The sequence below is a fragment of the Crocodylus siamensis genome, chromosome 12, assembly GCF_052110815.1.
Source record: "Crocodylus siamensis isolate JL-2025a chromosome 12, ASM5211081v1, whole genome shotgun sequence".
Classification (NCBI taxonomy): Eukaryota; Metazoa; Chordata; order Crocodylia; family Crocodylidae; genus Crocodylus; species Crocodylus siamensis.
In genome coordinates, this window is record NC_143406.1 from 11,503,744 (window position 1) to 11,517,016 (window position 13,273).

At 48.7% G+C, this 13,273-nt stretch overlaps 1 protein-coding gene across 2 annotated transcripts; it reads right to left on the reverse strand.

Annotated features, from left to right (window-relative positions):
• Nucleotides 1-2,212: 2,212 nt before the first annotated feature.
• KIAA2013 (KIAA2013 ortholog) lies at nucleotides 2,213-7,875 on the reverse strand. 2 transcript variants are annotated; one of them, XM_090024465.1, is made up of 3 exons: nucleotides 6,861-7,875; nucleotides 4,755-5,608; nucleotides 2,213-3,184 (listed from the first exon to the last, which is right to left on the reverse strand). In XM_090024465.1, the coding sequence occupies exons 1-3, from the start codon at nucleotides 7,792-7,794 to the stop codon at nucleotides 3,170-3,172; spliced, it is 1,803 nt and encodes a 600-aa protein (XP_089880591.1). In that variant the 5' UTR covers nucleotides 7,795-7,875; the 3' UTR covers nucleotides 2,213-3,169. The 2 variants fall into 2 exon arrangements, with proteins under 2 accessions (XP_089880591.1, XP_089880592.1); XM_090024466.1 differs by having other exon boundaries at nucleotides 2,213-5,608; nucleotides 6,861-7,874.
• Between the last annotated feature and the right edge of the window lie 5,398 nt (nucleotides 7,876-13,273).

Genomic DNA, 13,273 nt, shown 5'->3' on the forward strand with positions numbered 1-13,273 from the left:
TGTCACATGTATGTGTTAAGCCACAGCAGGGTCAAAACTGCAGGGATGGTAGCCCCTGCAGAGGCCACAAAGCCTGCCAAGTTTCAAGAAGATAGGTGCAGGGGCTTGGGGGAAATTACCTCTAGCTGTGGACAAGCAAAACTCATGACATGGGTGACACTGTGTGTTAAGGCACAGCAGGGTGAAAGCTGCAGGCCTGCTAGCCCCTGCTGAGGCCACAAAGCCTGCCAGCTGTCAAGGAGATGGGTGCAGGGCTTCTGGGGCCCTGCACCTCTAGCTGGTGACAGGCAAAACTTGTGACATGGGTGCTTGTGCAACTAACTGTCTCTGTCTTGGGGCAGACACAGTTCCTGGCTCTGTATTGATTCTTTCCTCTCAGTCTGTGGTTTTGTAGGTGTTAATCCTTGCTCATTAACTCATTATCTACTAGCTAGCTACCGTGTATTGAGCTGGTCCCTGAGTGAATCATGATTGATTGGTAACAATAGCTAGCAAGGATAATGAATTAATGAGCAAGGATTAACACCTAGAAACCACAGACTAAGGAGAGGAAAGAATCAATACAGAGCCAGGTCTGCCCCAAGACAGAGACAGTCAGTTGCACAGGCACCCATGTCACAAGTTTTGTCTGTCAACAGCTAGGGGTGCAGGGCCCCAGAACCCCCCTGCACCCATTTCCTCGACAGCTGGCAGGCTTCATGGCTGCAGCAAGGCCTGCCAGCCAGGCCTGCAGTAGACCTGACCCCACTACCCCCCATGCCCCAAGACGGACACAGTTGCACAAGCACCCGTGACATGAGTTTTGCCTGTCAGCAGCTAGAGGTGCAGGGCCCCAGAACCCAGACTCCCCCTGCACCTATTTCCTTGAGAGCTGGCAGACTTCATGGCCTCAGCAAGGGCTAGCATGTCTGCAGCTTTCACCCTGCTGCGCCTTAACACACAGTGTCACCCATGTCACAAGTTTTGCTTGTCCACAGCTTGAGGTACAGTTTACCCAAACCCCTGCACCTATCTCCTTGAAACTTGGCAGGCTTTGTGGCCTCAGCAAGAGCTACCACTCCTGCAGTTTTCACCCCACTGTGGCTTAACACACGGGACATGAGTTTTGCTTTTAGGACTTTGAGGTGCAGTTTCCCAGAAACCCCTGCACCTATCACTTTGAAAAGTGGCACGTCATGCTCTCAGCAGAGGCTACCATCCTTGCAAGTTTCATCCAAGTCAGCCAAAAGACAACAAAGTTATAGATGTGTCATTGATTCCCCATTATACTCTATGGCTGAATCTCCAAACTGGAGCCGAATCTTCGGAAGCGATTTGGCCGAATCGAATCAGAAAAACTATTCAGATCTCCAAATCAAATCTCTGGCATCTGAACCAAACAGTTCCCTATTCACACAGGCCTAGTAGTTACCTACTAGCAGGCGGTGGCCAAACATTATAATCAAATATTTCACGACTTTAAACAGGTATGTTCTCTAATAGATCAGTGGCATAATAATGAAATGTTAACCAGGACAATGTTAAGTGAGGAATACCTCTACCTTGGACTCTCAGACCTGGGATTTAGTGTGATTTGATATGGTAGCTGGCTGTTTTAAAGACTAGGCAAGGGGTATGATATGCATACAGGAAACGTCATTTTGATTGTATTAGGGAAAGGAATGGCTTCATCATTTATGTTGCTAGTGCTTAAGGGACAATCCATTACTGACGTTTCAGACACATCCTATCAGATTTTCCGAAACACTAATCCCTGGCATGTAGCTAGTTTACAGCCCCCAAATCCCATTTTTCTCTGTATTCTGTTCTGGGCACTTAATGATGCTATTAACCTGCCCCTTGTCTATTTGGCTTACAGGTTACTAGGGAAAATGTGTTTGTAATAAAATACCATCCATTTCCCCCGTTATCCCGTATGGATATGGCTCAAGATATATCCCACTGCTTGGGAACGGGATTTTCAGATTAGCTACTGTGTGTGTGCAAAGTCACTTGTACACAGGAGTCAGAGAAAACTGGTAATTCTTATTACAGGACACTGTGTACTGCATTCACATAGAACAGGCTGGATCACAATGGCTGTTCTTTCCTTTCATTACTGGTCCTCTTGAATCCAAACTCTGTTCACTAACATAATTAGTTCTGGTTGTACCTCCAAGTTTCCAAACACTGCTGCTTGTTTTAACCAAAGGAAAATACAAAACATGGCAACTACTGTAGACAGAAAAGTATTTATTTAAAAACAACAGCTTTGGTATTTTAAAACCAAATAAATTTTCAAATCACTAGAAAGTAGGATGTCTCCCTAACAGCCAAAACATACCAATACAGTTTCAAGATGTTCAGAGTAGGAAACTGATAGGTTGGCATTACCAGACCTCAAACCACATTGATTTTGCACTCTACCCTCATGAATGCTAAAAAACCTGTTACCAGCACTTAACTCAGTTAAACTGTATCTACTTGCTATCAAAATTAGATGCAAACACCATGTCCCATTCCCATCCCCATCCAATAAATTAAAAAAACACATTCCAGAAAAGAAGTGACACTACAGAGCAACCTAGGTAACTCTTGGAAGGGAATTCTCATTCTTTATTTTCCTGTTAAAATTTTAAAAAATAAAATCAAATTATCAAAGAACTCTGTATAATTTTCAAGTATGATCAGTCTTACAGAACTGAATTGTTTACATGGGAAAAAAGAGACAACCCAGTGACTTCAATTTCTAGTGTAAACTCTTGAAAAACCTCACTTTCCAAGTCCCCAGTTCCCCTCTAAACAAGGCACAAAAGGATTGTTGCTTTCAAAAGGTCCTTGTTCCCAGCTGCAGAACTGTCAGATGTTAGCAGTCTTTTGCAAACGGAGGCTGAAAGCAGGACTGTTAGTTTGCACATTCAGACACTGGGATCTTCCTGTTCAATTAATAAAACAAGGTGTTATTTCACCAGTCTTGCTTACAACTACAGGAACATATTTCACTTTGCCCCTGCCTCCACACTGAGCTGATGTTAAGACAGCAGAGGCTCTGCATCATCTTTATTTTAGGGCACTCCAACAAAGGATATTACTGTCCTCCTTGCATTGCAAAGGGCATCACTGCAAGAAGCAGGTGCTTAGCTGGCTCCAAGTCCGGCTGTGTGGTTTCAGAGTAATGCAGTGGACAGCATCAGGGCTGATAAATCTGTAATGATTAATGCAGTCTGGTAGGTAAAAGGCAGAAGGAAAGTCTTGTTACTTATTCAATAGCAAAGGCAGAGAGGACACAGAGAAAAGGGTCATGAGATAGAATTCAGGCTTCCAGAATGCAGAAGTATACAAGTTACTTCCTGACCACGTCTCCCCTCACATTTACATTTTGGTCACGCTCATAGGGTGGTTTCTGGAGAAGAGGTAACTGTCAGCAGATGTAGATGAAATGTACAGATCAAAGACATCTTCCTATTGGGCTCAACTCCAGAGAGTGAAATGCAGCTAGAGCACTTTCAACCTCACTTCAAAGGGTTGCAAGTGTTCAGCACCGCTAAGAATCAGGCCTTGTTTCTAATCTCAACAACAGTCAGAAAGCCAGAGACTCCCATGCCTATGAGTATATGAACTTCCTTGCAGACCCATCTAGAAACCGCTCTGAAGAGCCAGATGCTAAACTAAGTCCAGCCCTAGCACCCCTTTGTGTCTCTGCTTTTGACTGGGAAAAGCAGGACAGCCTGAAGCCAGGACATGACCCCCTGAGCATATTTCTTTATTTGGTGACTGATTAAATAAAGCATGGATTTTTTTTTTCTTTTTAACTCTTACATTTGATTCTAAGCAGCAGCAGGTGCAAACAACATAATTAGCTCCTGCAGCAAAGTCAGCTGAAGTTTTAATTTTCCCTTCCACATCAGCAAGAAGCAACTGAGAAGTGTTGATGCTGAGCGGAGGAAAATCTGTTTGCTAATTTATGCTCTGTGCTCTGCCCCCCTTTCTCCACTGTGCTTTGCTATGCCAAGAAACACACTTTAAAAGAAAAACAAAAAACAAAACCCAACACACCTCAAAAGCTGGAAGATGCAGAGTAGGATTGAGTCCAAATCCCTACCTGGCATGAATGATCATTATCCCTTTCAGAGCTGTGGTGTAGCTTCTCTCAACAGCAGAAACCAATACTACATTGGCACTTCACTAAAGCAGTGCCAGCCAAAGTGATATTCAGCAAAGCTTGCAGTGAGTGCATGTTATAAATATTTATCCCCACACCCAACTACTAAGCATCTGGCCCATTTGGATGGGAATACTCACTCCCATGTGTGCATCTCCATATTACACAACTCTCATATTCATGTGGCAGGCAAGTGTACAAGCCCTTTCCGTGCAGCAGGATGAGCACAATCTGGTGCTGCTGTCCCAACTGAATTGCCAGTGGCAAAAAACAAGCTTTCAAGGTGATGTGGTGGAAGAGAGCCGGAAGCTGAATCTGCCTTCAGCTGCAGCCCTTCACATGCCCTAAGGGAGATTTAACAATGGATTTCTAATGGTGTTAATGCTTGGGCCGGGCCAGTCCTGCCATGCCACTCCACTCCCCACATTGTCGTCTTCCTCCTCCTGACTTGCAGGAAGAAAGCTACCCTTTGCATCCACACACAGCTCCCCTCCTGCAAGACCAAAGCCCCTGCAATGTCCCAAGAACCTTCCTAGGCATAGCAGACAGAAGACCAAGTTGATGAAATGACTCTCAAGAGAACCACTGGCAGCCAAAAGTGGCAGGTTTATACCTTACTCCTGAAGAGTGGCTTGGCTCCTGGCCCACAGTACTCATTGTAGATGAGTTTGAACAGAAACAAATGGAAGAGCGTGATTAAAGAGGCCACACTGAACCAGAACAAGAAGGGCAAGCCTGGGTACTGCTTGGCCATGTGCTCCTCATGGGCTAAAATGGCTTTGAGATGGAGTGTGTGTCTCAGGTCCTGCAAGTGGGTCAAATCTGTAGAGATGTAAAGCAATGGGGTGAGAGGCTGAGTCACCATGACAGGGAAGGTGTGACCCCGCAGCTCAGAGGTCAGCTCCACAGGCTCATTCAGGCAGCCTGCTTCACACGCGTATAGCTTAACAGGCTTGTCCTGGAACTTCACTGACACATGCAGGAAGGGTTTGCCTTCCGGATCAAGTAGCACCGCCAGGTTGATCAGGTCCTTGTTATAATGGATCCCACGCAGGGAGTAGCTGTTGTGAAGCACATCAGGGTCAGCTTGGAACTGGAGATGGTTTTCAGTGAACTGCAAGCCCCCAAAGCTAAGCACCATCCCTTGCATGAGCCCATGGACCCCAGCTGCCACAAGGCCCTTGCATCCCCGTTTCTGAAGTGTCAGTTTCCACAAGTCCAAAAGCTGCAGGATCTGGGGAACACCGGTCAGAGTCTCTGGCCACAAGTTCTCTGCATGCATGGTTGCATGGCCACTGAAGCAGTGGTCGGCATAGTTCAAGCTGGCTTCCATTTTTTCCCTGTCTTCACCACTAATGAGTGGGTCCAACAAAGGAGCTGGCATGCAGGACAGAACATAATAGAGAGTCATGTTGACAGTCTCGCTGGATGGCGTCCGGGAATCTGTGATCTTCTTCATTTCAATCCCTGCAACGTAGAATACATAACGTCAGTGAGCAGGACAGATGGGTTTGACCCCAAGTGTAAAATAGGAGAAGAGACCACAGCTGTTCAGACTTGCAGATACCAGGTCCTGTCAGCAACTACACAGATGTGTTGGTGGGGTGTTTAAAGGAACAGAAACTGTGGTGTGGAAGCTTCTGATTGACTGCCACTGTTCAGCAGCTCCCAACCAGTATTTTCCGTTTTGCTTTCAAATGCTAAAGTCAATGGAAAATGTGAGGAAAGAAATCACGTCCTGTTGTATTTTGGGGGACTGAAGCAGTCTACTTATAAAATTAAATATTACATAGAGCCTCTGCATCAAGTTCCATCCCAGAGAGATTCTGCGCCAAGATGGAAATTCTGTGAAGCTCTGACACAAGCTCCCATTAGCAGCATACACTCATATAACAGGGGTGGACATCACAGATGGTTCAGTTATGTGACTCACTTGTTACCCAACCCTACCTGGACTATAGCATGTTCAGGACTATTAACTTGTTCCTGGAGAAACCAAGAGTTATGAGTTAAGAGCAAGTGTTGTTGAAGTCTCTCTAGTAACTAGAATTTTTGTTGCCTTGCATCCTGTGCATATACTTCTATCAGTGATAAACTTGTTAGTGCAGCCAGATTTTTCAGGCCTTCTGACAGTCTGTGGGATGTGATTTACTAAATCTCTTTAGGCACTGACTAGCCTCATTCTACCAGATTTCCAGAACTGATTCTTACCCTGTTAATATAAACTGAAGTTTCTAAAGGTCCTCTTCTTCAAGCCTGCCTGGACATAGCCCTAGTTTTCAATGGAAGCATTGCATTTTCTGCTCCTACAGTTCAGCTCCTTCAATCCCAGTTGGCAGTGTCAAGAACTTCTGAGAAATCTAACCAGATCAGAGGCTCCTTAATGCTTAGCTCTGTCCGGCCTCAGTGACTAGCCCAAGGCCCCTCGACAATTAATGAGCAGATCCTGAGAAGGGGCTAAGAGCGGAAGTGCCCATCACGTGGCTTTTGAATCTTACCTCCCCAACCCAAGGAAGCTTCCGCTGCACTTTAAGCTCAGAACTACAGGCCCCACTTTATAGCCCTGTGACATCCCTGCCACCCGCTTGCCAAGGCCTCCCAGGGAGAACGATGCAGTGGGCAACCCAGAATGACTCCAAGCGAAGAGCAAGTGCTATTGAAGTCTCTCTAGTACAGCAGGGCTCGAAGGGAACGGTGGCAGCCTCCAGCTCCCCCTCACCTGAGATGAAGAGGTCGGCCCAAGTCTGCCGGTGCTCCCGGAGCAGCTCATCCGCACCCACCTCCATCACCTCCAGCATCTCCTTCTTAGCTGCCTCCCAGAGCTGGCTCAGGGCTTCATCCAGCCGCGAGGGCTCAAGGGGCTCAGACACGTGCACCACCGACAGCAGCGTCTCCTCGAAGTGCGACCGGGGCGCCACCTGCACACGGCTCGGCAGCTTCTGTGCCGCCACGGCCAGCGCCACCACCTTGGGGCTGCCGGGCAGAGGCACCCGGGCCGAGGACAGCACGAACTGCCGGTCACCCGCCTTCTCCAGGCTGCTGGTGGCCCAGCGCGCGCCAGGGCGGGCGGCCTCGAAGGCGGCCAGGCGCTCACCGGGGTTGGCCACGTGCAGGCGCTGCAGCAGCAGGTGTGGCCGGCGGCGGTGCGCCACCAGCTCCTCCCGCACCGTCACGCACTCGGCGCCCGGCCCCGGCGCCAGGCAGCGCGCCCGCCGCACCGCGCCCTCCCGCAGCGCCGCCACCGCCGCCAGCGCCTCGGCCGGGCCGCCCGGCGCCGCCAGCTGCACCAGCAACGCCAGCTCGGTGCGCACCAGCTCGGCGCCCGCCGCCACCCACAGCCGGTCGGCGTCGGCGTCCAGCACCACGAACCCGTTGCCCACCAGCGCCGGCGGCCCCTCGGCGCCGGCCCCGGGCAGCGGCAGCGGCAGCGCCTCGCCGCGCTCCGCCAGCGCCCGCCAGCCGCGCGTCTCGGCCTGCAGGCACACCCCCGCCGCGCCGCCCCGCGCCGCCCCCGCGCCCACCCCGCCGCCCGGCCCGCGCCGCCCCAGCCACCAGTAGGCCGCCAGCAGCGCGGCCGCCAGCACCAGCACCCGCCGCGCCCAGCTGCTTGACAGCAGCCCCGGCAGCCCCTTCAGCCGCTGCTGCAGCCACATCGGGCCGCGCCCAGGCCCGGCAGCGCCCGGCCGCCCCCGCCCGCTACCGGCCGTCGCCCCCGCTCGCGCCAACGCCCGCCATGGGCCCGCTCCGCCCCGCCTCCCCCACTCACGGCCGGGCCCCGCTGCCGCCAAGCACCGCCGTGGCCGGAAAGCAGGGAGCCTCCCCCGCCCCCCCTCGCGGCACGACGCTTTGCGACAGGTGGGGGCGGGGCTTAACCCGGGGGCGGGCTTGAGGGTTGGGAGGCCGGCTGAGGAATGGGGGCTATTCCAGGCTGGTGGGGCAGGGCTAGGCTAGGGAAACGGGTGGGGGCAGGCTGCAGGAGAGGGGACCGTGCTCAGTGCCCTGGGGCAGACGGGTTGTCATCATGGGGCGCTGCAGGCAGCACTGTGCTGATGCAGGGGGGTGCTAGGCTGCAGAGCAAGGGGGCGGGTAGTGCAGGGCAAGCAGATTTGGGGCTGTTGGGGGCAGGATAAGGCATTGGAGCAGGAGGCAGCATGGGATCCCAGAGGCCTGTCTGGGCTGAGTGTAACTGGGAGGCTGTGGCTGGTTACTGAATCATCTGTGAAATCTGTTGCTGCCGGAGCCTGGCTCCTGTTCTGTACCTACTCACAGCCCTGATCCTGCCGTGACTTCCTGGTTGCCTCTCTCTTCCCAGCGAGTGGAGCCTTTCCACTGCTCAAGCCTCCTTTGGCTGTCACTGTTCATGTCCAGAGGTCACACAAAGTCAGCAGGAAAGCAAACCATAGGGAGTCTCCTGCCCAGAGACAGGCTTTGAAAGTCAGCCCTGTGCTTGGGGTTGAATGTTTTTTACAGTGCCCTTACAGTCTTACTGCATCTCAGATTGGAGAAGAGACATGGAATATTTTCAGAACAGGCTCACACTATACAGGCAAAACTTAAACTTTTGTTCCCCCTCTGGTTTTTCCACTCTGTTTGTGGCTACATTTCTTAAGGGCAGCTCCCCTATCTCAACCCTTAAAAATGTGGCTAAATGCCTTGTTAAAATGTTAAAATGCAGAAAAGATAACTTGCAATCAAGAGCATATCAGTACAGCACCTACCAGCTGCACGTAACAGGATGATTCAGAGTTTACAAACTGCAAGATGCATATCAGATGGGGTATTTAAGCAGCAAAATCTGTGCTGTTATCTGGCTACAAGTTGGGAACTACAGTACAAAAGCAGGCAGGCAGGCTTCCAGAATCTAATTTTAAAAACAGCTTGTTGTGGCAACAGGCTTCTTATTATACAAACTGGGCATTGTTACTGTATTATAGATAGCACACTAAACAGTGTTTTCTTCCCATAATACTCTTCTCTGTATAAAGCTCTCTCTTCAGATGTTGAGATCTCATCTATTTTGCATCCCTTTGGCTTAAAATGTTATATACAAGTTCCTGGAATTTCATGAGCCGTGGTTTGAATAAAGGGAGATTATAAACATTGGCAAATTCATGTTTTAAGTGCAGTGTCTCATCTTTCTGAGTCAATACTGAATCAGAACCCCTACAGGGCACGCGCACTGCTGACAGGCTTACCATCTTTTAGATGAGGCTCAAAACCAAACTAGTTACTATGTAGGCCTGTGCAAAGCGGCTAGTATTCATTTTGGATTCGGCCAGTTTGGGGGACAGTGATTCAATTCAGTGACTCGAATCACTGTCCCAATTCGATTCAACCAAATCAGATTTGGCTGTTGCCGAATCTCTGAATCGGCCAGGCTAGGCCCATCCGCCACCCCTCGTCCAGTCTGTCACTGGCTGCCCACCTGCCCCAGCTCCCGGCTCTTGTTGAAAAAAAAAAAAGCCCCAATCCAGCAGGTGATGCTGGGGGGCAATCCCTGCTGCCCCCACTCCCCCATGCTGCATGGGGGGGCTCTGTACGAGGCCCCCAGCACCCCCATTCACTTGCCCAGCCCCCCCACAGGTGCCCTGCCTGGGCCAGCTGCAGCCCATTAAGAAAAAGAAAAAACAAAAAACCCTGCACTCACTGCTTCTGCCGGGGGGGGTCAATCCCCACTGCCCCGCGCCACTTGGGGGGCTCTGCACTAGCCCCCAAGGCTGCCACAGGAGAGGTGAGTCCCGGACTTCTTTCTGTTTCTTTTTTCTTAAAGGGCCAGAGCTGGCCTGGGCAGGGCAACCATGGGGGGGCTGGAGGAGCAGGGGGAGGTCAGGGGGCTCCTGCAGAGCCCCCCATGCAGCATGGGGCAGTGGAGATCGCCCTCCCTGCCCAGCAGCACCCAGCAAGCACTGAGGGTTTTTTTTAATGTACCAGCTGGGGTGGGCGGAGGCAGCCATGGGAGAGCTGGGGGAGCGGGAGGGGTTGGGGGGGCTGGCAGGGGATCCCCCATGGTCCCCTCCCCCAGCCCCCCCCCCTCCTGCCCCTAGTACGTACCAGCTCGGAGTCTGGCCGCTGCTCCTGCTGCAGCCACTAAGGATGGCCCAAATCATCAAAGCTCTTTTCTGAAGATTCAGGGAGCTTTGAATTGATTCAGGCTTTTCAACTGGTCCCCTAATTCAGTTTGGATTTGGAGATTCGGCCGCTGAATCTCCTCCAAATCAAATCATCACCTGAAGCTTCGCACAGCCCTATCACTAAGGTAGAGAGAGGGAGACAGAGAATTTTCCACTGAGATAAATTTATCTCCTCTACTTAGCTCTGCTGACTTTGGTGCTTTTAATTGCATCTTATTCCTTTTATCCCAGCAGATTCTGTACAGCTAAAAGATCAGGTCAGATTCTCCTCTGCTGGGTTTAAATACTTGTCTACACTGCATTTTTTCTAATCATTAAAAATATTATGCTGTAAATGTGTGGCCTCAGCCATAGCCTCCCAATATAGTTCTCAATAATAATGCAAGCTACAGAAAAATATTAAGAGCAAAAGCAGGTGGGAAATCCATTAACTAGAGCAAGGACTTGGTTAGCTTAGGGAAGGGGAATTTATTTGACTTCCTTGCTGCAAACAAATTGCTGGCTTTATGACAGAAGGATCTTCACAAATAAATGGAGTGAAGTCCTGCTCCCTTTGATTAGAGTGGAGTCAGGTTTTCCACCTAGCATGAAGAAGGCTGTTTCCAGTCATGGAAATTACCTGGTTAATTAACTAGTTAAAAAGTAAAAGAAATGGCTAACATTTAACTTTAACTAGTTACATTTTTCAGCTGTCAACTTTAACTAGTTAAAAAAAAGGGTTAACTTTAACTTTTTTAAAAGTGTAAGTTAAACGTTTTTAAAACATGAAATCCGCCTTCCCCAGAGTTTTTCCTGACACAGCCACTCTCTGGGACTTGCATGGAACGATATCTCTCTATCGAAACTCTAGGACTTCTTGTTTGAAAGACAGAGAGTAGCATGCTGTCCCATGAGATGTGGTCTCTTAAGAACTACAAGTCCCAGAGTTCCTTAGTTCGTGCTGGCATTTGCTGTGCATTTGCAGAAGTCAACAGGGCAGCCAGTTGGCTGCAGGAGAGGGAACAAGGACAAGCAAGCAGAGACAGTGATCCCAGTAAGAGTGAGAGCAAGTAGTGAGGGTGAAGCAGACGATGACTTCTTTAATTTGAACGAAGATCAGAACGAGCAGGCCAGGGCCCAAGAAGTCGAGCATTACTTCTCATCTGTGAGAAACGTATCTGAGATGTCACCTATTATGAAAAAGCTACTCATCCCTTATAACACAAGCGTTCCCTCATCTGCCCGTGTAGAGCGATTGTTCAGTAGCGAGGGCTTAGTTTTACAAGACAGAAGAGGAAAATAGCCAGATGTAAATTTTGAAATGCGGCATTTGCTGCAGTTCAATAAGCATGTTTAAACAGTTTCTGCTATGCAACTGCACATTCTTTTGCTCAGTTAAACTGATGTTTTCATTTCAGTCTAATTTTGATTTTCAGACACTTTCCTCGTTTCTAATTCAGATGTATTTCATACCCTTTTGTTACCTTTTGAGCAATAAAATTTGTAACAACAGAGGTTTTCTGTGGAAACAGCGTTCATTTGTCACCTGGCTGTGACTGTCTCCTTTCTGTTATTCTGGTATACCTATATGAGGCATTGACTTTTACAAACTACTTCACATGGAGAGGGTGAGAAGGGTCTAACATTACATAGGTATTGGTAAATTGTTATTCTGCAAACTGTGTGACAGGTATAACATTGTTCACAGATAAAGCAGGGTGAGTTCCAAGTAAATTCATGGGCTTCTGTGGGCTTATGGAAAAGAAACCCGCTCATTGCATTTGAAAATGAAAATGATGCTAAGAGGCAATCCACTGTGTTTCACACATTTCTCACAAATCAACTTAACTTTTAACTAGTTACACCCTTTTTAACTTACCTTTTAACTAGTTGAAAGTGGAAATATTTAAATTTTAACTTAACTCAAATTATTTTTAAAGGCTGCTAACTTTCAACTTTCACTAGTTACATTTTTCATAAACTTTTCCCATGACTGGCTGTTTCTTTAAATCTGTAGCAAGCTGTTGCTTCTCGTGCAGCACGGGTTGCACGTACTCACAGCAACATCTGCATTGGCAGCTACTGCTGTTTAAAAAGACAGGCAGTGAATTCCAGCAGGACAGCACAAAGCAGGACAGGGTCTGAATCCAGGGTCTGAATCCAGACTTGCAGCTATAGCAAGGGCAGAATCAAAATCTAGTTCTGAGCCATAGTCCTGATGTGACCTTTAGATCTGAAATTCAAATCTGTATGTACATGGCTGAACTAAAACTTGGGATCAGAACCTCCCTGACGACGGGAATTTGCAGTCTTGATCCAAACTTTCCTAATGTTAAGATGATGATCACATTTATATTTATACCCAGCTTGGGGTCCTCTAGTGGATTTCTACTGTTAATGTTGCTTGTGATGTGAATCCAGTGTTTGCTTCTAAATTAACAAGTCCCAAGTGAAGGAATTTTCCTTCAAATGAGTGAGCAGGATGTTTGCTAATGCCATTTCCCTTTGGGGACTGTCACTCTCTATAATACAGTTGCTTTATCCCAGGGAGTTTTCTATTTGTCTAAGTATAGCAAAGGATTCACTTTGGACTTCCTTAGTAACTGGAAAGCTGTCACCCTCCCACCAAGGGACTTGCAGCATCAAAGGATCAATCTACTTTGGGGTCAGGGAAAGTTGATTTCCCCCACCCAGGCTTTTACATGCACACACAAACCAAATGAACGCTGGCATTTTGAAATGATGTGGTTGCCAGCATTTGTGCACAAGCAACACTGAATGAATGTCCCACCTACTTATAACATTAAAGGCCTCAGGGATTTGCGTAATGCACTTCATGTTTCCTCTTCTTCCCTTTCAACATCTTACTTCCTGGGGCTTCCTCCAAAACCCAACCCCTGTCCTCTGGCAGCTAAAATGTCTGAAATCAATCCCAATCACTTTCAGTGTCCTCTGGTAGCAGGGTTGGGCTTCTTCGGGATTTTACACCCGAGTGAGGGGTTTTTGTTTGTATTACAGCTGT